Source organism: Mandrillus leucophaeus, unplaced genomic scaffold (assembly GCF_000951045.1).
Source record: "Mandrillus leucophaeus isolate KB7577 unplaced genomic scaffold, Mleu.le_1.0 Scaffold124, whole genome shotgun sequence".
Classification (NCBI taxonomy): Eukaryota; Metazoa; Chordata; class Mammalia; order Primates; family Cercopithecidae; genus Mandrillus; species Mandrillus leucophaeus.
Window position 1 is genome coordinate 842,639 of NW_012100765.1, and position 26,386 is coordinate 869,024.

The following is a 26,386-nucleotide window of genomic DNA, read 5'->3' on the forward strand; positions in this document are numbered from 1 at the left end:
ATTATCTACCATCTTCTAAAATGTACAATTTGTATTAAAGCCAAAGAAAGCCTCAAAATATAGATTCTTGCTAAGATTCAAAGCATTTGTTTATATTGACAAGTTAAGAAATTTTAAAACAACTTTTTTTATTCTTCTAGTTTTTGAAGCACACCCAAAAATTAAGGTTTAAACTTCCAAGTGACTTAGACTAAGAAAAATAGGAAACTCACTTGAAAATTCTTTCTTGATTTTCTCCTGAAAGGACTAAAATAACAATTTTATCCCACAAAATGTTTATTATAATCACAAAATAAGAACATTACAGGTAGCTTTGATGAAGTTAGCATCATTAAAAAAACAGCACTCCTTTTCTCGTAACACATATTTCAAAGGTTAAAACGAGCCACAGCAAGGAAAACCAGTCAACAGATTCATTAATAACAGATCCTGTTAACATCTACATTACCACAGGTAATCATTTGTTTCTGTGAACTCAAGTCTTCTATCTACCTTCACACAGTCACAGGCAGGGAATTATCATGTCTGAACTTCCACAGGCAACTTAAAATGTCTTGCACTTACTTGGGAATAAAGTTAGCATTTTCTATACTAAAAGAAGTCAAAAAACATTATATATATATATACACACACACACATTTATATACATACATATACACACACACACGCATGTGTGTATATATATGTTATATTAAAATGTATACATTGGTCCCATCCTACCATGAGTCAAATGGTAAGATTAAGCTAGGTATTTAAAATACATTAAGTAAATTGAAGTACATCATCTCATTTAATTCTCATAACCTATGAAGCAGATAACATCTCCATTTTACAGATAAGGAAATGAGGCTCAGTAAAGTTAAGAAACTCGCCCAAGGCTCCAAACCTATTAAGTGGAAGAACCAGGATTTGAACTGGAGTCTAGGAGTGGGGTGGGGATATAATGAATGAATAAACAAAAACACACAGGGAAAACCATTAGCAAATATACCAACAGTGCCCACAGTATGTCAGTGTCGACGTGAGTCCCCCTCCCCTGCTGCTTCTCTTTTATCTAAAGTAATGTGATTGTACTACTTTTTAGAATGGTAGAAAATGGAAAGAAAATCTAAAAAGCAGACAGTGTTCCCTGAAAAAAATTTTCACATTTTCATCAAGATATACTACAAATGGTTATCCCTCACAATACATATAAGATGCACAAGGAATTACTTAAATTCATTGGAATGTATCATCATCATGTCTCCCCACCCAGCTGTACGACTCTGCACTCACTCGTTCCCATCAGCTGAGGCTCCTCACCCACTTTCGGTACAGAAGCACAAGGAGAAAGAGGGAGTCACAGGGACTACAGCCTCAAATCAAAATGCTTTCATACTTTGCAATTCCTCAAGTGGGAGAAAATGGTCACCGGGGAGTCACGCTGGACACTAGAGACCTTGCCTTTAGTTTCTGTAGATGCATGCATATCTACGTACAGACACTTAGTTACCCCTGCATTTCTATCTTTATTTACCTGCCTCCTCTACTCCTTGACTCCATTCTGTTTGGGTTTTGTTTTTGTTCTTGTTTTGAGATAGGCTCTCACTTTGTTGCCCAGGCTGGAGTACAGTGTCGTGATCACAGCTCACTGCAGACTCCACCTCCTGGCCTCAAGCGATCCTCACTCCCCAGCCTCCCCAGTAGCTGAGACCACAGGCACACGCCACCACACTCAGCCAATGTTTGTATTTTTTTTGCACAGACAGGGTCTCACATATTGTCCAGGCTGGTCTCAAACTCCTGGCCACAAGCAATCCTCCTGCCTCAGCCTCCCAAAGTGCTAGGACCACAGGTATGAGCCACCATGCCGGCTTCATTCCATTTTGAGGAAAAAAACAAGCTATTTTGGTTGGAGACATCCTCCTCCTTGATGGTTGCATGGTATCAATAGTTTTAAACTCATATGACATCATTTGCTTAACTGTATTCCCTCAAGTTGTATTCACTGTTCCTGTTATAGAAAACTTGTCATCCCTGCTTCCCATGATAGTGGTGATGCATTTTCACAGCACAAAGGAGTATCTTCCATCAGCTTTTCTGGAATGCTTTGAATTCATGAAAATGATGAACATCCTCTGGGTTTGGGGGGATGTATTTCAGCATGAGGGCAGACAAGGATTTCTTTGGGGCCTGTAATGACTGACTTTCCTTACTTTTTTTAATCAAGTAAATTAAAATATATCTTAAAATTCTAACACTCTACTATACAAGCTGAAGCTACTTAGTAGAGGATAAAGCAGTTGAATGTGACGGTAACTGCCTTTTCAATAGAAGAAAGCATAAGAAAGGGCACCTAAGTGGTTTTATGTGTCTCTTGACATTTTACTTATGTCATCTAAAAATGGATAAACGTTTTCGGTACTTAGGTAATAAACAGTTAATTTCTATTCTACAGCAGACTTATTTGCTCGGTTGAACTGTTACTTTTTAAAGTAAACATTACTTTTCAATAGTCAGGTAATACTAGAAAGCTATAGGAAAATAAAGCTGAAAAGTACCCACATTCCACGCTTTGCAATTACAACTGACTCTGTGTATCCTGAGGTTCTGCATCTATGTATTCAGTCCACCACAGATCAAAAATATTTGGGAAAAAAATAAAAAATAACAATACAACAATACAAAATACAGTATAACAACTATTTACATAGTATTTACACTATTAGATATTATAAGTAATCTTGAGATGATTTAAAGGACACAGGCAGATGTGCTTAGGTTCTACGCAAATACTGTGCCATTTTATAACAGGGGCTTGAGCATTCTCAGATGTTGGTATCTGAAGGGGGTCCTAGAAACAACACCTGAGGAAACTAAGAGATGACTGTACTCATTTTTTTTAAGAGACAGAGTCTCACTCTGTCGCTCAGGCTGGAGTGCAACAGCACGATCTCAGTTCACTGTAACCTCTGCCTCCCAGGTTCAAGCAATTCTCCTGCCTCAGCCTTCCAAGTAGCTGGGACTACAGGCACACACCGTCACACCTGGCTAATTTTTTTGTATTTTAGTAGAGACAGGGTTTCACCATGTTGCCCAGGCTGATCTCGAACTCCTGAGCTCAGGTGATCCGCCCACTTCGGCCTCCCAAAGTGCTAGGATTAGAGGCATCAGCCATTGCACCCTTCTTGAGCCTTTGCTATCCAATCCTGGCACTGAAATCCATCAATGGCATGCAAATGCAGGCTACAGGGAAGGGGGAACCTAGTACATTCTGGCCAGTTAAGGAATCAGAGAGTGTTCAAGCTTGACATCCTCTTTCTATAGATGAGGAATTAGCTGAGTAATAAGAAAAATAATTATACATGTTTTTGCTCATATTGTAGGCAGAAAACAGCCTGAGAGAGGTACGTGAGAAACAGTGAGAGAGGCTAGAGAAATTAAGTATGGCCGTATACTTATGCTTAAATTTCAAACAGACCAAAAGCCTACACCAACATGAAACACTGCAGCTAAAGTCAGAAACAATGCCAGCTTAACAGTCAGCCCAGATGCTAAGTAAATTACTCTCACCTCATTAAAAGCAGTTCCATAATCTTCTGTCTACAGTATAATTATCCAAAAATAATAAAGTATACCAGTTTGTTTTGTGGCTTTCACTTTTGTCCAATTTCAGACTGAGAACACAAAGAAAGCATTTCATTTCAGATCTCACTTAAATGGAAGTCATACCAGGCAAACACAGCAGAGCTGGCTCTGTATGCCTTTCGCTCACAGAGTTAGACGGTTGTGCTGGTTTTGTCCTCAAATCATTCTGCTACACAAAACATCCCTAACAAGAATTGACAGTTAAATGAACAAATTTACAGAAAGCTATATGGCCAACACATATAATCTACTTAGATGCTTATTACTGAAGAATATGGGTAAATTAAAACTTGATAACACTAAAATATAAACTAGGACAGGACTAGTCTTGACCAAAATTTAAATTAAACACTTAGAAGAGCAGGACCAAAAACCAAGGGTCATGAGTCTTCAGCTAATAAGGGTATTTTGGGAGAGGGAGGAAGGGAGGAATTCAGGTGAGCTCCCCGGTTTCCAGAGGAAGCTGTCTGAGCAGAGCGGATCTAGAAATGAGAACCAGCAGAGGCTGCTCCCGGGAATACAGTTAGTGTGTTATATTAATGATGCCCAGAAAGTTCCCGAAACTAAAGTGAACCAGCAATTCCCGAAAACGAGGACCACTTTAGATGTCACCTTTATCCACACTCTGGAAGGTGACTTGGAAGTAACCCCAAGAATCCATCCTTATGTGATTCCTGAGGTCCCTCCGGCTGTAAGAGCCTATGCTTCGACATCTTAGACAAGCAGAAAGAATGAACCAGCAATACAGAAACTTTGCCTTGAGTCCCGGCTCTGCCACCAATTGGGCATTTGCTTTTTTCAATTGTAAAATAAAAGGGCCGGTCAAAAGACCTATAGCATTCTGTGATTCTACAGCTGATATAAATGCCACAAGAAGAAAACAGGTTTTTAAAATGAAGGGGTTACAGAAAGCATTTCCAGTCTATAGTTGGTTAAATTTAGACATGGTTTTAAGAGGAGTTGAAGCAATGACATCCCAACACATTAAATTGGTATTTATCAATTATTCAAACGACAGTCCTCAGCTCTTAAATACTTTATGGAGAAGTGGAAAGCTCCTCTGGTCTCTCGCCCACTCCCTTTTCTCAACATACCCCAAAGCCGGGATTATTAAGCAGACAGATCAGAATACAAACCCCTAACTGGGGCAGATTTAATGGCTAAAGAGTCAACTGCTCAGAACTCTGTTTTTATTGTACTGCTTGATTCCATGCTCCCTGGAAGGTAGTGATCCCCGCAAAGGTCCTCAGCCCTCTGGCTCTCTCCCTCTGCCACCGCCTCCTCCAAGGGGTAAGCAGATGCATGCAGGCAGTCTAATCTCAGCCTAGCAGGCTTTGGGTTCCTGGTCCAGATCGTGTAGCACAGTGTGATCAAATCCCAAGACAGCTTTGGGAACGTATGGCAAAGAGAGCCTCAAGTTAAAACCATATATTCCAACACAGCTCTTACCAGAGACCTGCTCTTGGGGGTCACTGAGCACAGGCCAGTTAATAAGGAAGCGGTGCTTTTGAGTCTCTCTGGCGACTGTTAGTTCTGCATAGATTGTCTACGAACACTTGGAGGAGGAGCAGCAACTGGCAAAGAGAATGCACCAAATGCCACCCAAACCTTCCTTTAACCCATGGCATACTGGCAGTCTCAGAAAGCTAAAGGCATGTGTAAGGGGAGATGGTGAGAGGCATAGGAGGAACAGCCCCAGCTGGTGCTCACAGGCAGACAGACCCTTTGCTGGGTGCAGAGAAGCACCCTGGGGAAACTGAGACAGGCTCTGTTCAAAACATAAACAGAGGTCAAAATACAAAATGATACCAAGGAAAAAATAAAATATAAAAGGAAAGATTAAAAAAGGGGATAGTGACTGAGCTAAATCAAGAAAAGTGTGTTCTTAAGAGAAAGGCTGAGGTCTTAAAAGAGGCTCAGCTCACCAGATGTGAAAGGAAAAAGAAGCAATTCTCACTCCTAACTGCTTTTAAAGACGGGGCTAAGAAAGGAAATTTACACTGGGCGGAGAAAATGTCTTCAATTCAGAGACAACAGAAATCCCAGGAAGTCAAATGGAAAGTCACCCTCCCAGGAAGCCTAATTGCAAAAACAACTGAGATTGGGGTCTGAAAGTCTCTGGCAGAGCACAATAATGCAATTACAGAATCTCTCACTGAGGACAGGACAGCTACATTAGGATCTTTTTTAAAAAATGGAGTAAAACGTCCACTTTCAGGAAAATGGAATAAAAGTCACTTTCCCTATTCTTCCCATTAAGTACAACTCAAAACCCTGAACATTATATAAAAAATAAACATAAAAGGACTCTGAAATGTGGAGTGAAAGATTAGCTAGGGACCTCAAGACCCTACGAATGACAGGGTAGTCAGTTCCCTAGGTTTCTCTTTGCCTCACATGTACCAGATTTGGAGCTGAAGAAGCTAGTAACCCAAAATGCCAATGGGAAGAGACAAAAAAAATACCCCCAAGAAAAGCCTGTGCTCTGTAGCCGACGACCAGGAAAGGGGTGCCTAGGAAAACAGAAAACTTTTAAATGAAGACTGCTCTACTCCAGCCAAGTCCTACAGAAAACACGGTGGCCGCACCCCAATCTGTGCCAAGTCGAGGTGGAGTCAAGACTTCATTCAACCCTCTTGAGACGGTAACGAGCTGCCTGTCCTAACGCCCCTACCCAGATGGTGGGTGTCAGAGAAGGCCAGTAGCGAAGGGGAATTTTCATCTCTGCCAATTCCCCCACCACCAGCCCAGCAGGTACTTTTTTTTTTTTTAAACCCTAAAAAAAGAATCTCCAGGTCCAGATGGTTTCACTGGAGAATGCTACCAAACAAAGAATTCTACCAAACAAAGAAAAACTAACACCAATTATACACACTCTCTTCCAGAAAAATTGAAGAGGAGGGAATACTTCTCAATTCTTTAAAAAATGAGTATCAACCTATCTCAAACCGGGTAAGAACAGAACAAAAAAGGAAATCTACATGGATATAGATGCAGAACTTCTTAACAAAATAGCAGCAATTATAATTCAAAATATATAAAAAGAATGGCCGGGCGCGGTGGCTCAAGCCTGTAATCCCAGCACTTTGGGAGGCTGAGACGGGCAGATCACAAGGTCAGGAGATCGAGACCATCCTGGCTAACACAGTGATATCCCGTCTCTACTAAAAAATACAAAATAACTAGCCGGGCGAGGTGGCGGGCGCCTGTAGTCCCAGCTACTCGGGAGGCTGAGCCAGGAGAATGGCATGAACCCGGGAGGCGGAGCTTGCAGTGAGCTGAGATCCAGCCACTGCACTCCAGCCTGAGCAACAGAGCAAGACTCCGTCTCAAAAAAAAGAAATATGCAGCTTGACCAAGTGGGATTCATTTCAGAAATGCAAGGCTATTTTGATATCTGAAAAATCAATATAATCTACCCAAAAAAACCCTGAAACCAATAACTGAGTTCAACAGAGTCAAAGGATACACAATATGTAAAAATTATTTGTCTCTATATATATTAGCGATCAATATGTTCTCACCAAAAAATATGATACCACTTATGATTGTTTGAAAAAATAAATCTAACAAAACATGCACAGGACTTACATGATGAAAACTACAAGGCTGGCACAGCGGCTCACACCTGTAATCCCTGCACTTTGGGAGGCTGAGGCGGGCGAATCACCTGAGGTCAGGAGTTCGAGATCAGCCTGACCAACATGGAGAAACCCCGTCTCAACCCCGTCTCTACTAAAAGTACAAAATTAGCCGGGCATGGTGGCACATGCCTGTAATCCCAGCTACTCGGGAGGCTAAGGCAGGAGAATCGCTTGAACCCGGGAGACGGAGGTTGCCGTGAGCCGAGTCTGCACCACTGCACTCCAGCCTGAGCAACAAGAGTAAAATGCCATCTCAAAAAAAAGAAAAGAAAAGAAAAGAAAACTACAAAACAAAGAATCAAAGATATAAATAAATGAAAAATCACTTCTCGGCCTTTTGGCTAAGAACAAGTGTAGTATCTGTTCTTATCAGTATAAATAAATGAAGAATCTGTGCTCATGTTCATGGATTGAAAGGCTCAATATAGTAAAGATGTCAATTCTCCCCCAAACTGATATGTAGGTTTAATGCAATTCCTATCAAAATCCCAGCAAGTTGTTTTACAGAAATAGACAACATATGAAAGGCAAAAGAACTAGATTAGTGAAAACAATTTTGGGAAAGAAAAATCAATTGGAGGCATCCATCTATCAGATTCGAAGACTACCTACAGTACTCAGACTGTAGATACTGGTAGAGGGACATACACACAGATCAATGGAACAGAATAAAGAACTCAGAAACATCCCCACACAAATGCCTGACTGATACTTGACAAAGGGGCAAAAGCAATTCATTGGAAGATGACAGCATCTTCAACAACTATCCATGTATGGGGGAAAAAAAATGACCCTCCACCTAAATCTCACACCTGATACAAACATCAACTCAAAATGAGTCACAGACTTAAATGTAAATCACAGAATTATAAAGCGTTAAGGAAAAAACCACGGGAGAAAATGTTTAGAATCTAGAGCTATGCCTTAGACTTGACACCAAAAGCAGGGGTCATAAAATGGAAAACTGATATACTTGACTTCATGAAAATTACAAACTTTTGCTCTGCTAAAGACCTGTTAAGAGGATGAAAAGACAAGTTACAGACTAGGCGAAAACACTTGCAACCACATAGCCAATAAAAGACTAGTATCTAGGCTCTATCAAGAACTTGTGAAACTCAATGGTTTGTTGTAAAAGCAAACAACCTAATTAGAAATGGGCAAAAGATATGAAGAGACATTTCACCAAAAAGGAAAAACAGATGGCAAATTAAACCCATGAAAAGGTGTTCAACATCGTTAGTCACTAGGGAAACACAAACTGAAACCACAATAAAATAATACCACGCACCTATCAAAATGGCTAAAATAAAAAATGGTACCACCACCAAATGCTGGAGGATGCAGAGAAACTGGATCCCTTGTATGCTGCTCCTGGGAATATAAAATGGTACAGCCACCCTGCAAAACAGTTTAAGAGTCTAAACATGCAAATACTACATAAGCCAGCAATTATATTCTGCTGATAAATAGGCATTTATCCCAGAGAAATAAAAACTTATGTCCACACAAAAACCAGTAAACAATGTTAATAACAGCTTTATCCATCATAGCCCCCAACTGGATCCAATGCAGATGTCTTTCAACAAGTGAATGGTTAAATGAACTATGGCAAACCATACAACGGAATCTACTCAGCAATAAAAAGGAATATACTATTGATATACGCAACAACCAGGGAAATATGCTGAGTGGAAAAAAAGCCAATCCTAAGGAGTTATATACGATATTATTCCATCTATATAACATTCCTGAAATGACAAAATTATAGAAATGAGAAACAGCTTAGTGATTGCCAGGGTTAAGGAGCGAGGAGAGGGTGTGGGTGGCTATAAATGAGCAATATGAGATCCTTGTAGTGCTGGAAAAGCTCTGTTATCTTGACTGAGTCAATGTCCCTTTCCCAGTTGTGATACTGTTCTATAGTTTTGTGAGATGTTACCATTGTGGGGAACTGGATGAAGGGTATACAAGTTGTCTCTGTATTATTTCTTACATAGATCTATAATTATCTCAAAAGAAGAAGGGAAGGAGGTCCCTCTGCCAAAGTAGTACCTTTCTCCAGACCTGGTAAACCAAGGAGCTGAAAGGCACTGAGTGAAGAGTGATGGACCTGCCAATCTAGCAAGGACCCCAGAGGCCACACCCCTTACACTTTCTGAACCATGAACAGTGGCAGCAGGGTCGGTTCAGGAATCCACTTCAGGTGACGAGCCTAGACTAACTAGACACTAACGTGCAGACCCAGGGCACCCTGACTCAGAGTCGCAGGCACAGGCTTAAATTGCACTGGGTTCCTACCCCAGAAAGCACAGGCCAGGGTGTGAGCACTGAAAAGCTGTTACAATGTGGGCTGGTATACTCTTCCAATTCACCCATGAGCTACCAAGAATGTGGAGGTCAATGGGGAAATGGAAAGTTAAAGTGTTAAATACATGGAATACTGGCTGGACAGGGTGGATCACATCTATAATCCCAGCACTTTGGGAGGCTGAGGCGGGTGGACCACTTGAGGTCAGGAGTTCAAGACCAGCCTGGCCAACATCGTGAAACTCCGTCTCTACTAAAAATACAAAAATTAGCTGGATGTGATGGTGTGTGCCTGTAATCCTGGCTGCTCTGGAGGCTGAGGCAGGAGAATCACTTGAACCCAGGAGGCAGAGGTTGCCGTGAGCCGAGATTATGCCACTGCACTCCAGCCTGGGCGACAGAGTGAGACTCTATCTCAAAAAAATATATATGGAACGTGTTGGACAACAGAGGAAAGGAGGGGCTCGGCACAGCCGCCGGTACCTCAGGCTCCCCTGGGTCCATTTCTAGATTTGTAAGCGGTCATGTGCGTTTTAAGTGCCACCCTCAGACAGAAACCAAGTTCTGTGGGTAGATGTTTTCCCAATCGAGTTGAACAAACTATAAACTGGCCGACAGTCATGTGACTGGCAAGTGAAAAGGATGAAACAAAGGCTACTTTCTCTTTTATTTTCTCCCTGTCTTACTGCAGCCCCCACCTCCCGCTCCCATGGCTGCTGGATGGCACCCTGGGCAACAGTAATGGGCGAGAACCCCCATGGTCACATGTGGAGGCTAGGATGGCAACAGCCACAGGAATTCTACTGAGCCCCTAGAACCGAGGAAGAGACTCCAGGTTGGGTTAAACCATGAATGCTGAAGACACAGCAGCTACTCCCACTGAGGCAGAAGCCACACTCCCCGCCTGGGTCTGAGTGACACCGTCTGGCTGTGTCTGGGAAATGGGAAGCTGTGGAGAGGCATTCTGGATTCAGTGAGAAAGGGGAAACGAGGAACAGGAGGACAGCGTGCTATGGGGCCTTTTCACACTGCTGGTCCTGCAGTGCGTGGCTATGCAGTGGGCTGAAGCTCACTACAAACCAACGCCCTTCTGTGGTGAGCTGAGTGGCCTACATAGATGAGGGCATGGCTGCAAAAAGGACACAGAACAGGAGGTGAGTGTTTTGCTTGTGTGTATCTGGCCTGAGAGTTAAATGTACATTCTGCCCCGACTCACTCCTTGGGATTCCGCGTGAAATAGGTGACCTGCGTTATTTTACTCAGCCCAGCAAGACACAAAAGTGATGCCAAAGCAACCACACACAAAAGAAAAGATGTTAATCTCTCCTCCCGGGGCAGAGCTTCACCCATTTCACCCTAGTTTGGCTGTTGAGCCTAAAAGGTTAATAAAGAACAAAAACTAGGGAAACGCAGGGAAGAACGAAATCCTACCCACCTGCCCATGCCCTTCCTTGCTCTCAGAGAAGGAGGTCTCAGACAGACACATCTGAGGGTAGCTCTAAAGGCCAGATACAGAGCACACAGCTCATAGTGAGAACCCTCCTAAACCAGGACACAGTCGACCACTCTACACAGTCCAGCAGCAGACAGACACGAGACAAGAGGAAAACAGAAATGAAGAAAGAGCTTTTTGGCGTTTTCCCCTTTTTTACTGCATCCCGTTAGGATGAAAAGAAATATTATCCTTTTGATGAAGTGGTGTCAAGATGGGAGGACATCCATGGAGACAGAACCCAGGCATTGTCACCGGGCTAGGTTAACAGCTGGAGCCATCAGAGCCTTCTTAAACTAAGTCGCTGCTTTCCTGTTTTTTGAGCATTTTACTGCTGGAGTCAATGAAACATTTAACATTCAAACCCGCAAGAATGCTGTCAAAACTCTTTATTGCTTCCATTTCCACTAAACTGAAAAACCAGAGAAAAAAATTACCAGGGTATTCTTGATCTTTCGTTCCCCAAACTCGAAATGCTACAAAGAGCTTAAACCAGTAATTACCCTTGAGGAACTAATCACCAAGATAGTACCAAACTTCTGAACTGCAGCACAAACATCCTAATTAACAAACTATTGGAGGGGAAAAAAAAGGAAAGCCCAGTTTACTGCTAAATCTTTATAAAGAGATGTTGGAGGGGCAGAGTATATTAGCTCAAACTAGTGCTCCCTTTGAATTTCACAAGTGGTTTTTTTTGTTTGTTTGTTTGTTTGTTTGTTGGAGACAGGGTCTCTTGCTCTGTCACCTGAGGCTGGAGTGCCATGGTATGATCTCAGCTCACTGCAACCTCCACCTCCCAGGCTCAAGTGATCTTTCCACCTCAGCCTCCCAAGTAGCTGGGACCACAGGCACGCGCTACCAAGCCCAGCTAATGTTTGGCATTTTTGGTAGAGACGAGGTTTTGCCATGTTCCCCAGGCTGGTCTTGAACTCCCAAGCTCAGGCAATTCACCTGTCTCGGCCTCCCAAAGTGCTGGGATTACAGGCATAAGCCACTGTGCCCAGTCAAATTTCACACGTTTTCTGGTTTGGACATTACGTCACATGGTCTAACTCCAATTTATTTCATTCAACATGTCTAATTACTTCCAAATAACAGTATTATAAATTTATGATAAATACATTTCTCTATTAGCTAAAAGTTGCCTCATTAAGTAGCAAATGATGGAGATAAAAGGCTGGCTGATGCCCACTGTTAAATGTAATTCACAAACATCGACCTGCACTTCACTACAAAACAAAAGCTGCAAACACATACAAAGGTATTCTGTTTAATTGGAGGTGGGTTTGCCATTTGTGGCTTAAATTCATTGCAGTGAAGGATATTACTGAACACACTTCTGGACCACCATCTTAAGTAAGCACACATGCCATAGAAGTGGCTACTGATAAATGCATTCAACTATAAAAGAAAGATCAGCATTATAAACAACAGTAAGTTCAGTACAGCTGCCAGCAGATAAATAACAGTAAGTATTTTTCTAAATATCAAAATTGTCACTAACTCAGGAACTCTGATGATGAAGCCTGGCTCAAACACCTAATACAACAGGATGACACTATAATCAGCTAAATTTCAGACTTTCAATATACATTCCAATGACCAAATGATTACCAAAATCTAAAGTTCCACAACTCAATTAGTACATATATATTATCTTCCCAAAAAAAACTATTTTATTAAAATAAGATCAATGTTTCAACATTGTTTCTATTCTTTTTTTTAATAGATATGATCTCGCCCCAATGCCAGGCTATAGTGCAGTGGCTCAATCACAGCTCACCGCAGCTTCGAACACCTGGACTCAAGCAATCTTCCCATCTCAGCCTCCCGAGTATAGCTGGGGGCAACAGGCACATGCCACTGCTGCCACAACCACCACCGCCACTACCACTCCTGCTACCACCTCCATCACCGCCGCCACCACCACATCCCCAGCTAATTTTCTCTATTCTATGAGAACAATCCTTACTGGATCATGTGCCTGGCTGCACAGGCATGCATGCACACACACACCCATCCATTTCACTGCATTCCCACCCTAAAATCAAGGACATCTTATCAAGCACTCATGCCTACAGACTCATCACTGAAACACGAAAATTTAAATGATACTCTACTTGTCCACTCGTATCTGCAGCCTGCTGGAAATGTGTAGCCAGTGACGTCTCGTCCTGGAAGACTTCATTACACTCCAAACATTTTAGACTATGTCTACACAGTTTGGAGGGGTCTTCATCTAGGGGCATGGCTGGGGTGATGGGAGTGCTTGAAGGAGCCGATATGACTGTCCCAGTTATGCCAGACTGAATTTTTGTGACAGTGTGTGTGCCAGCTCCCACAGGGCTCTGAAGAGTGGAAGTTGAAGTGGAAGTATTGCTTGATGGAGAAACTATCATTTGATCTGCTGGGACTGGCTTTAAAATTAAGTGGGAGCATTGCATTACCACCCCTTTCTCCTTATGCCCACGGGCATGGGAAAGGAGGCTGCATTTGTTGTAAAAAACGAGGTTCTTTGTACAGTGGTTGCACGTTACTTCGATGCGCACGCTCCGTCTGTCGTAGTGCTGGGTGAGACTCTTTTCAAGTGCAAAGGAGTCCCCACACTCCAAGCACTTGTACCCACGCGTCGGTAACGTGATCCCTGCATTGGCGGGAGGACTGAGGTTTGGGATGTAAACAGGGACTGGATTGACACTGCTCAGCACCTTGTTGAAAGCTTCCACCACAGAACTCTGCAAGGACGACACCACCTGGACTCGAGACACCTTTTTGGGGGGTTGCGAGGCTGCTGCATTGATTATTGCCTGCTTTATTTGTTGCTGAGGTTTGGTTAGCACTTGGCGGAGTTCAGAGGTGGCCTGGGCACCCTGAGGCAAAAGGTTAAGGTTGGCAAGGTGCACAGTCTTTGGCACGAGTTTGGCGTTGGCCAGGCTGGATGCCGGCACCACGACAGTTTGCTGCTGGATGGCATTGGCGGCTTTAATGATGGCGCTGCTGGCGCTCTGGACAGAGGCAGCAGATATGACCGTGGCTTTCACCGTGGTGTTGTTAGCGAGCTTCAAATTAATGACTTGGGATCCTGCCGTCTTTACAGCAGACACTGGGAGGAAAGCAGTAGCCACAGGCTTGATTGTGACCTGTTTAGGGGTGAGCTCTGCAGGGGAAACTGCATTGGTCACGACCGCGGACTGGAGAGGCGCCCTGGGGGGAGAGGAAAGGACGGCGGCTGATGCTGGAGATGACAGAAGGGATGTCACAGAGGCCATCACGGATGCTGTCTGCTCGGAAGGTTTCTTCCCAGAGTCAAGATCCACTTCTGGCAGTACCCTGGTCACTGTTCTCTTGATTTCCCCAGAAGATGTCTTAATGGTTTTTATGCGAACTTTGGGGATTGCTGGTGTGGACCCTGCGGGAGAGGACGGGGATCCCTTGCTGCTGTTCTCACTTGAGATGCTTCTGGGACTATCTGGTTGCTTTAGGGATGGTTTTTTGGTCCCATCGATCAGATTTTGGGATTCAGGAGACTTGTCGGCGGCTCTCGGACTGTCGTTTACTTCTTTTGGTAATGGGGAGGATTCCCTCGAATTGGCCACTGGTTCTTTGCAGGAGTCTGAAGCCGCCTTTTTAGCGCTAAGAGCCGCGATGGCAGCGATGCAGGACGAGAGCTTGGAGGACGACTTTGTCTTTGATGGCGCAACACCGGGAAGGCCAGCGTCATTCTTCTCGGAGCTCGGCTTCCCATCCAGGACTCTGTTTTCCAGCACCTTGTCAGAGTTTTCCTTCAATTTATCCTCTGCTTTTCTGACTTTAAAAGGTTCATAAACGCTCAGGTTTATAGAATTGGCTTCTGCTTCTCTCTTAACAACTTTGTTTTTCTCCATATTGCCTGACGTGGAAAGTCCCGTTTTGCTGGAGTTTTCCCCTCCCAGTGCCTTCAGCTTATCGTAGTCCTGCTGGGGAGCCGACCCTGTCAACACGTTCGACCTGAAGCTTGATCGCACATCCTCCTTGTCAGGAGGGTCATCTACCTCAATCTTCTCATCGTCGTCAAACTCTTCAGCACTGGAGATCGGGCTAAACTGGCTGAACGTCGAGTCTTTCAGAGTCACCTCAGAGGCAGGCACATCTCCTTTCAAGGAGTTCGCTCCATCTTTACTGTAACTGTCGAGGGAGGACGTTGTGAGAAACCCATTATGTAGGCCATTGCCGGTGGGGTTGTGGCCGTCTTTCTCCCCGCCCTCGGACGAGTCGATGTTCCGAACATTCTTGACGATAACGCTGACACCCACGTCAGAAGATGATGGTGCGTGGGAGTCGTCCTCTCCGTGAGCGTTCTGCTTCATGTGGCTTTCGTGGTCATCATGTCCAGACTCAATAGCTGCTTTAGGATCGACCATATCTGGGATGTCAAATGCTGCCAGGAGGTCATCAAAGTCTGGGGTCTTCATATCCCCCATGGTCATGAATTTGAGCAGATGTTCTGTTAAATGAGCAGAAAATAGTTCCATCAGAAATTGATATTTCCTCGCGATGAGATAAAACCCCTATACAACTCGCACTAACGTAACAATGATTACCAAGAAAGAGCAAGGAGGTAACTGCATTTACGGTAACTACGAAACTCTGAGTCCAAGTGGACAAACATCAAGAAAATACATGTAAGACCTAGATAATTTTAGCTTCAAAAGTGATCCCTTCATACTGCTGTACGGCGTTACCAGCATGGCTCCCAGCTAACAAGAATGAAGTTGACTGAAACTGCTGTAGCCTAGAAAAACAGGTTCTGGTTTAGCAACTAGAAAATGTGTCATTTTCATAAAAAGCTACTTCCAACATATTTTGATCTTGACAGTATTTAATTCCGCTAGCAAAATTATCACTATCATCGTCACCATCAGATTTGGGATACCTTATTAAAAGAAACATGCCACAATCAAAAAAGCCAATTACAGATTTCAATATTCATCCACAGAGAGAAAAGAAACGAGCATCCACACCCACCGCAGGATACCTGCTAATAAATTCCACTTGGGACTTTTTTTAAAAAAAAAAACCCTAAGGAGCTGATTCCATCCATTTTTATTTAACCCTAATTTTCCCTATTATGTTTGTTAAAAAAGAAACACTCTCAGATGACAGGAGGATGCAGAGTTTTAGAAAAATGGCTGGTCACAGCCGTTACTAAACATGAAGGATATATGAATACATGCAGTGCTTGAGGGTCTTTAAAAGGGGCCCATCCCCCCACCTGCAGAGGACAAGTGACTGTCAGGGGGAAATAAAGCCTCCACTGCAGGGGGTATGTTCTGCTCCCTGGACCCCCAGCTTTCCGTCCTGGGACTCTACTGTTTCCTGGTCTCTACTCCAGTCTGTGTGTACTTGTCTCCTCTTACAGACTGGCCTGTAAGCTGCCTGAGGACAGGCAAAGTGTCACTTATCTTTCTAGCACAAATGTCAAATAATTAACGCAATACCAAGACAGGTTCTAGCATAAATGTCAAATAATTAATGCAATACCAAGACAGGCACTGGGTTTATAACAGAAGAACAGGGCTGGACCCAGCTCTGACACTCACTAGCTCTGGGGCCCTCAGGAAGTGAGAGGATCTCTTGGATCTGTTCCTTCTGCAGTGGAGGCAAACAGCCAGGGAGAGAAGGAAAGGAAAGAGGGAACAGGAGAGAGCAAGAGAAGAGAAAGGAATGAAGCAAACAGCAGTCAGTCGGAAGGGAAGAGGGTAGCAGCTGACTTCAGGCAACTTTCAGTGGAAGAATTCACCTAGCCAATTTAGATGTGTGTTCCTTGACAGACTCTGTTCTTCAGTATTTACTGTGTTATTATCCTTCCTTCAAATCTGTTTTAGTGATCCCTGACATGTTGTCTCCTTTCACATCTTACTGAAGCACTTGATATTTTTTTTTTCTTGTACAATCTACAAAACATCACACATTCCTAATAAAAGTAACTATTCCAGGGTCAAGAGAGAATTTCTACTTAGTGAGAATATACATGCCTGAGAAAACTCATATACACCACAAATCTATCAACAGCTAAGACACTCAGCATATTAAGTCACTCTGGGGACACATCCAAACACTGTGAAGAATTTGGTTAGGAAAAACTACCGTTGAAGGCAAAATCAACGCTTAGAATTCGATGGGAGCTGAAGAATAAATGGGTTCGATGGGAGCTGAAGAATAAATCTGCTTCTATTCACACCTGTCTCAGTTAATACCAAGCTGAAGAAATCACACGTGCTTTTCTTTCGATGGCTTACTCAGCCTAGAGAAAACCCGCTGTGACCACTCTTCTCTCAGAGGGGCGCCTGCGGAAACGGGGGGAGTAACATATCCCCAGCACCAAACTACCACCAATGCGAAAAGTACACAAGATATAAAACATTAACATCTCCAAAGGGATACTGAAGTACAAATATCTATGAGAAGTCAGACCCAGTAGGAAAGTCTGTGATTATGATTTTGTTTTTTAAATGAAATTGAACATTTAAACTGCAAAATGTGGGGAATGAAAAAGCCATCTGTCAGGCACTATATCCATAAAAGAATCCACCCACTTACAAATAATCCCTGAATGTCACCACTCTTATTTCTATCCATCATCCTGGTGTCGTAAATGGAATACTCACAATAAAACTGCCATTAGCAGAGTATTCCTGTGATCTGTCTTTACCAACCATGTTGATCTACAGTTGGAGGTCACTGTTACTAGAAAACTCAAGACACCACCCCCTACCCCACCAGGGTTGAAAGGGCCTGAAAAGAAGATTTTTAACTGATGCAAAGCTTGGGCTCAGGCTCTGGAAGTCCCCATGGTAGCGGGGCTCTGCCCTAGTCCCTCCACCTTTTCTTTCGAGCTTCACAGGATTTATGTCATTTGCCCTCTCTTTATGACTTTGGTGAGCAAAAGACTTTATACAGTTACACACTGTTCATCCCAGAGGGCAGTCGGTTCAGGAACAAAAAGAAGATAAGAGATAATTCAAATACTCAGTGGGTGGGAGGCCCAGAACATACAACCACAAGAATGAGGAAAGGTCGCCACGTGAAACCAAACTTGAGTGGTCGGCAGTGTGACTGTCTGATATTCTCAGGAACCCTGGGAAGGTTAATGTGGCTCTTCTCACCCTTTTCTGCTGTTATACGTACAGGAACCTCCTGATTTATAAACCCGTGCACAGCGGCCATACTGAATCACTGAGTTCATGCTAAACTTGTTGCTCCACACCACCCCTATCTTTTCCTATCTGCCCAGCTAAAGCAGAGTTAAGGTCTAGAAGGCCCCCCAGAGAGGAACTCCCATGCCTGCGAACCCCACAAGGGGTTGAGAAGCAACTCCTTCTCCACAGTGATCCAGACTCACCCTGTCCCCATCCCTCTACTGCATCTAAGGTTTACACTCTTCTCTTGGGGGATGGGGGGAAGCCCAGAGTGAGGCAGTGGCACGTGGTAAGAGGTCAGAGTGAACTGATGGTAGTTTTTAAAAAGTGAGTCAGCCATCCTAGTTCACCTGCAGGAAGGCCGACTATAAGCTGAAAATGCATAATGGGCGTTTTTGAGCGCAGTGGCCACCTGAAAGCGCATCGTGTCATCTGAAACCCGAGATCACTGTGGCGGGAGGACTCCCCGTCTGAGGTTGTATAACTAATGGAATGGATACCACTCCCTGTAACTTCACACTTCTTTTTTGGTTTATAGGAATGTTTTTCATACCCACAATCACATTGTCCTATTACCCTTTCCCTTCCCACATTCTGGAAGGCAAGAGCAAGAGTTCCATTCCACTTGGAGGGGAAAAAAATGTATAACTCCCACTTCATTTCTCAGTTATATTGAATACAAAGAGGAATGTTTATGCCTGAAAGTTTTCTTCACTTTCCACCCCAATTCCTAAGTACTACTGTCTTAAAAATAGATTCTTTTGCTTAAAAACATTACAAAAATAAATCTCAGTCCTCTTTTAAAAGATAAAATAGAACGATCCCATTTTAGCTTCCCTTTCCCTCAACAGTTTGATTTTCAAACAGAATTAGCTTTAGTTATTTTAACAATGTCTTTCACTTATGCCCTATAAAATACATCTCCCTTCAAAGGCAATAATAGTCTTTTTATTTATTTATTTATTTATTTATTTTTCCCAAGACGGAGTCTTGCTTTGTCACCCAGGCTGGAGTGCAGTGGCGCAATCTCTGCTCACTGCAACCTTCGCCTCCCGGGTTCAAGCAATTCTCCTGTTTCAGCCTCCCGAGTAGCCAGGATTACAGGCGCCTGCCACCACATCTGGCTAATTTTTGTATTTTTAGTAGAGACAGGGTTTCACCATGTTGGCCAGGCTGGTCTCGAACTCCTGAACTCGTGATCTGCCCGCTGTGGCCTCCCAGAGTGCTGGGATTACAGGCATGAGCCACCGCGCCCAGCCAATTGTCGTTTAATTTAAAAGTAAACCCTATATAAATGACCTACAATTCACTAACAAGCATTTGTGCTTAATGTATAATGTTCTTTCACCCGAAGACATCAACAATATCTGAGGGAATTAGACCTGTTTACAAAAAAGGAAATTCAAAGAACTCAGGTCTGTCACATGATCACTTTATTTTCTCCTATGACACAGAGACAAAACATTTCCTTTCCTACCCAAAGCCTCTGAGAATTATAAAAAGTTATTTCATCTTTGTTGGCAGAAGTCAAAAGTTATGAAGTCAAAAGAAAAACGTAAGAAAAACCTATTCACCCCTTAATCATACTTCTCATACTTTGTAACAAAATTCTTCTTCACAATAAAAAAAATTGTTGGTTTCCCAATTTCCAATTAGAGAATGTCAATATTAAATGCACAGGCACAGCCTAACCATTGAATCCCAACTTTAAATAATTCTGAAACAGGAAGACACATGCCTAAATCCAGCCAAGGTCTGCCTCCTCTGACCTGTGAAAACACTGGTTCCCTATTTAATAGAGAAACTAACATTTCCCCTAATGAAAATCAATAGCCTCTAAATCATAACAGTCCTACTTAGAGAAAAACAAATCAAAGTCTACTGACCATCTTGACAGTATTATAAAGGCTTCCCATAAAACAACCGTAATAATACAAGGTCTGCTTTAGGATTCCCAGTCCCTATTTTCTAGCACTATCTGGCCACTGAGACCTTCATTGTGTCTTTTTTGTATTCCATTGAATTTTTTTAAAATAATTATTTTATACAAACACACACACACACTTTTTTTTCCCTTTCCCTTTCTTTTAGGATGGGGTCTCACTATGTTGTCCAGACTGGTCTTGAACTCCTGAGTTGAAACAATCCTCCTGCCTCAGCCTCCCAAAGTGCCAGGACTACAGATGTGAGCCACTGTGCCTGACCCAAAAAAAAAAACTCAATAAATGAATGGATCTAGCATGTTTTCATCTTTCCTATCTTTCCTTCAAATATAAAATGTTCTTATAACACATGTTTATATTACATAATGTTTCAAATTTAATTTCCTCCTCTTAGAAAATCTAGCTAGTATCCCCAGTTTTTATACATCTTCAAGAAACAGGGGTTTGACTTCTCTTGGCCGCCTACATTCAAATTCTTGCTCTTCCCATTATCCCATTATGCTAACCTTAGCTCTGCCTCCATCACCAATCTCTTATATCTTTAGAATTTCCAAGGCTCTGCACATTGTATCTCTTCCACCAAAGAAAAGAAAAAAAAACCTTCTCTCCTCTCTTCCAACTGACCTGCTGCTTTTATCCCACTTCAATCTCGACTGCGTATCAGGGAAATCTATTTTCTCACTGCATTTCCATTCCAAACACCACATCGGTTCAGCTACACAGGCTGACCTCATGGTTCTTCACTCTTCCTAAACCAGCTGGGGACAGAGGTCAGTTTGGGGGCCAAGTTTTTCTAAAAATCTGATTAGCCACACCTCTGGAGCAGTTGCCGTGGTTCACTGCCTCTCTCTAGGAAGTGCAGGCAGGGGTGGGAGAGACTGGGCCCCAAAAATGGCAGATTCTCGGATTTCAAAAAAATAGCATACACGCAGACACACACGTGAAAAAGTGTGGAAAAGCAAAATAAGCAATTATGAAAAAAGCTATGGAATCTCTTAATTACTTGCCATCTGAAGATCCCATGCCAGTGACAAAATGCCAAAGAAAAGTTTCATTTTATCTTTAGCCTTCACGCTAGTCAGACCCTGATGAAGTCGAGACAGCCAGCCCAGAGCACCTTGCAGGTCTAAAGGTTCCTCTCCGGCCACAGGGAAGAAAGCTGACACAATAGGACACCAACAACTCGCCTGGACCCTCTGACCCGTCAGCACTGCTGGGCACCCTGATCACACTCTGCCCACTCTCAGCAGAAGAACTTCATTTTCTAAGCAGCCTACACCGGGTAACACACAGTGTACAAGTACAGTTTATATGCACAAAGAACAGAATGCACGTTTTGTTAATTCTGTGTGAGTTAACAAGAAATTAGCAAATATAGTTGCTATTATCCAAAATAGATATTTACTGGTTTCCTTAAACCAGATGATACCAATCATGGATATACAAATACTTTGCTCAAGGTGGTATGTTTTCTTCTTCAGTTAACACTCGATATTCCTGATCTGAAATTCAAACTGCTTCTGGAAATATCAACACAGGAGTCACTTACTAATGCCACGAACCTTGGGAAAGAGAAGAGTGAAGTCAGCCCCAGCCCTTTGCTGCAGTTATTCCACACTTCTCCCTCAAGGTTATAAAAGTAGGCTCCCCGCCCCCATCCATTCCCCCCTCGCACATCAGGAGCAACTAAGGGGAAGTCCCTGTCCCTACAAACCTCAGCCTTCTCTGAAAGCTCAACCTCCCCCACTCAGCCTACTTCTCACATCACAGCTCTCTAAGGAAGCTCGCTCCCCAACTCCACGCTCTCCTGAGTCAAAACGAAAGCGCAGCTACAGTGAGAGCTCCTCTGCTTTTTTCCGGAGAGAAGCTCCAGGGAAATTCAGGGCTTGCCTGTGGCCCTCCACAGCAGGTCCTCAGCGCCATTCAGCACTGCAATTTTGTTTTTCCTTATTAACTCCCGCACTGCCAAGAGACAGAGACTGCTTCTTTTCTTTTCTTTAACACAGGACCTGGATCTTCTGCCCAGGCTGGAGTGCAGTGCCATGATCACAGCTCACTGCAGCCTTGAACTCCTGGGCTCGAGTGATCCTTACACGCACCGCCACATTCAGTTAATTCTTATTTGTTGCAGAAATGGGGTCTCGCTCTCACCCAGACTGGTCTCAGACTGGCCTCAAGTGATCCTCCAGCCTCGCCTCCCAAGTGCTGGGATTACAGGTTTGAGCCACCCTGCCTGGCCTAAGGCTGTGGCCTGCAGATGTTACTAATCTCTCTCCCTCTTCTAAACTCCATCCCCTTTTCTTTCTGAGGTTAAGTTAAAAAATCATAGTCACCAGTCAAGAGGTCTCCCACGGCTTCCTTCCTTCAAATCTTGCCTGTACCTTCACTGCTGGCTTTGCCAAGCCGATCCTCCACAGTGAGCTTGGTCTGTCCCTTCTATTTTGGGTCATTCCTATCCCATCTGCCTAGAGGCATAGAGAGACGGCCCCCAGCCTTACCCTGGAACCCTTGGTGCTCTGTCCTCTTGCCACGCAGCCTTCACGGCTCAAGTTCTCCAGTACTGGGACATATCCTGCTCCTCCCAGTATCTTCCCCAGCCCTCTGACAATCCACTCTCTTGAAACCACCATTGAAATCCAGGCAGGGCTGGGCGTGGTGGCTCATGACTGTGATTCCAACACTTTGGGAGGCCAAGGCAAGATGATTGGTTGAGCCCAGTAAGTCGAGGCTATAGTGAGCTACAATCACGCCACTGCAATCTAGCCTAGGCAACAGAGTAAGACCCTGTCTCTTAAATTAAAAAATAAAAATAAAAAAGCCAGGCTGAAGGAGAGAATTTTGGGGATCATAGAATAGTTCTAGATCACAAATGTGGTAATGGAGACATGTTTCTGTGCATCTGTCAAACCCTCGAGAATTTCAGGCCGGGCGTGGTGGTTCATGCCCGTAATCCCAGCACTTTGGGAGGCTGAGGCGGGTGGATCACTTAAGACTAGGAGTTGGAGACCAGCCTGGTCGACATGATGAAACCCCCTCTCTACCACAAATACAAAAATTAGCTGGGCGTGGTGGTGCACACCTGTAATCCCAGCTACTCAGGAGGCTAAAGCGAGAGAGCCGCTTGAACCTGGGAGGCAGAGGTTGCAGTGAGCTGAGATCATGCCACTGTACTCCAGCCTGGGTGACAAAGCGAGGCTCTTTCTCAAAAAAAAAAAAAAACACTAGAGAATTTCACTGTGTAAATATTAAATTTAAAAATAAAAACCAGGAATGGGAGAGGGCGTCCAAAATTAAGACCAACTGTAACAAGAACCTAAATGTATTACAAACGAATAACATTACTACACTGAAGGGTGCAGGGAAGAAAAAACTAACCTAAACAACTCAGAAAACAGAATTCTGACTGTACGCTGTAAGGCTAATGAAAAAGGACTGTGCACACACACCGTCCTCCAGTAAAAAAAAAAAAAAAAACGCTGAAATCTAGTTAGTAGTAGTGTACGAATGATAATTTTTAGTTTTCACAAGTGTGTTAGAATTACACAAGATGTGAGCTTTAAGCAAAGTTGGGTAAATGGGTACTTAGAAATTCTCTGTCCTATTTTTGCAACATTTCTTTCTCTTTTTTTTCTTTTTTGTAGAGAGAGGGTCTCGCTATGTTGTCTAGGCTGGTTACTCCTGGGCTCCAGTGATCCTTCTACCTTGGCCTCCCAAAGCACAGGGATTACAGACGTGAGCCACTGTACCTAGCCAAAACTTTAAGTTAAAATTACTTCGACATAAAAGTTAAAAAGGGAAAACCCAGGCTATGTGACATAATACAAAGGAGACAGCTTTGGAGATGAAATCCTTGCTGTCCTATTTACTACTATTAGCTAGTGACCTCAGGTGGCCATGGCACCTCCCCGAGTGTCCCTTCCTCCTAGGTCCAAAGGAAGGTGCATGCCGTCGCTGAACAGTGTAGTCTCACAGCAAGAAAACACTCCAGAAACAATCCATTCCCAATCCATGTTCCCACGCGCCTGTTTTTGGTGCCAATCGCCTTTCATGTTGCCCGTGACCTTATTGCAGAATTTCATTTTCTGGTCATCCTTTCCTCTCATGGACCCCACAGCATTGCCTCAAGCTCACTTGGCTTTTCCTGACTCACTGGCTTTTCCTCTTCTCCCCTTTCATAAGTCCCTTCAGACTCTTTTTTGTTATCCACCTTTGTTCAAAGGCAACCTCACCAACTCCCAAGGTCAGAACAGTCAGAACAAACAGGTTTCTACCTTTAGCCCTAATTCTGCCTTAAGAGTCGTCTTTCCATTGTTGGGATGATATTCTGCTTGGCTCTCCCCACACTAGGTCAAACTTAAAACTAAAGCCCTCATATTCCCTCCCATGTTCCTCTAAATCCTGTGTTTTGTCAATGACCTTCACCTTCTCTAGGAAAACAATAAAAATCTTCAGGCAGGGCGGGCGCAGTGGCTCATGCCTGTAATCCCAACACTTTGGGAGGCTGAGGTGGGCGGATCACTTAAGGTCGGGAGTTCGAGACCAGCCTGACCAACATGGAGAAACCCCGTCTCTACTAAAAATACAAAATTAGCCAGGCGTGGTAGTGCACACCTGTAATCCCAGCTACTCAGGAGGCTGACACAGGAGAATTGCTTGAACCCAGGAGGCAGAGGTTGTGGTGAGCCAAGATCGCACCATTGCACTCCAGCCTGGGCGACAAGAGCAAAACTCCACCTCCAAAAAAAACATCTTCAGGCAGCATTTCACAAACCATAAAACACAGATACTAGTTCTGTAGGATGTTATTAGGTCTTTCACAAAGACAAGACTGAAATGCACATAGCAAATGCTGGATTTTCCTAAGTTAAACAGATTTCTTTCAGGCAAGACCCACTATTATGCTAATGAGCATTACAAATCTCCAAAATCAGTGATGCCAATAGCCACCAATTTTGATCTATCTGCAGGTCATTTTTTCTGATACACAAATACAAATGCCAAAATGATTGCCCAAAAGGCTACAAAAACTTTCGTTGTTGCAAGTTATGCATTAGTTACTTTTATTGCATCTTGTCCCCCAACTTCATAAGCTAATGTCATTATTAGCTAATATCAAAGGCAACACAAAGATGCCTTATTGTACTTTACTTTTCATATTATTTGAATGTTTACTTTTTCTCCTATGTTTTGCTAGTTACCAATCAATGAAAGATGAATGAATGGATGCAGAGAGCTGATGAATTTCCTGTTTCTTTCTTCAGCTCTATGAAACAACTTACTGATCCACACTCTCGTCATTTATTAATAAGCAAGAGCATACAAAGCCTATCCATACAGTTCCCTGACTCACTGGCTTTTCCTCTTCTATGTCCATAGACAAACCTTCATGAAGAAAAAGAGCATTTAACATCCCAGGTACACAACACACAAACAGTAAGTGGGAGAGCACAATACCCCTGGCAACATGATTCCATTCCAGCACCAGTGTTCCCTTTGTTCCTGGCTTCTTTGTGTCCAAAAATTTTCCACTTAAAAAAATGAGGATAACAGCATACGCTCAACCTCAGGGATATGGAAAGGGGCTACTGATATTTAGAGGGAGCCTTGTCATAATTAAACACACAGCACAAAACAGCGTAACATTCAAACAATGAGTGACCAGTGGTCAGAGAATGTCAAAGAATATTCCTACCCTTTTCATTTCAGTATCACAGATAAGAGACCTACAACCAGGCAGGGGACCTATTTGACCAGAATCACATTCGGGAGAACAGTCTGTGCTGATCTTATTTATTAACCTTCCTAGTCAGACTGCAGCTTTCAGCAAAAGAAGGAAAGAAGCTAAGTGGGCATCATCCTCACAGGGAAGGGCTGGTGCCAGAAGTCTTGTGGGGAGCTCAGGGGCCTCCCCTTGTCAAAAACAGAACTCACTGGTTGGGAGTGAGCCCTGGCAAAGATCAGAATTAGAGGCTGAGGCACAAATGACCAATCTACCAGGTCAAAACCTGGGAAGCAGACGGAAGAGATGCTGACTGGAAGCACAGCTGCCTGATCATCCTCTCCTGAACCCTCCTGGTCTTTGCAGCCCCCAAATGACAACAAAATTATGAATACACACAGACACAACACTTCACTGTGTATAAAACTTCTCAGCCGAAATCAGGCCACTGCACCCCGGCCTGGGCAACAGAG

At 43.4% G+C, this 26,386-nt stretch overlaps 1 protein-coding gene across 3 annotated transcripts in view; it reads right to left on the reverse strand.

Moving 5' to 3' along the window:
• ZNF532 (zinc finger protein 532) overlaps positions 1 to 26,386 on the reverse strand; it is a 138,884-nt gene that overhangs the window by 55,202 nt on the left and 57,296 nt on the right. For all 3 annotated transcript variants that reach the window (XM_011971701.1, XM_011971702.1, XM_011971700.1), the window contains one exon: positions 13,194 to 15,556. In XM_011971701.1, coding sequence (XP_011827091.1) covers positions 13,194 to 15,539 — 2,346 coding nt within the window. In that variant the 5' untranslated portion in view covers positions 15,540 to 15,556. The remainder of the gene's footprint in view (positions 1 to 13,193; positions 15,557 to 26,386) is intronic.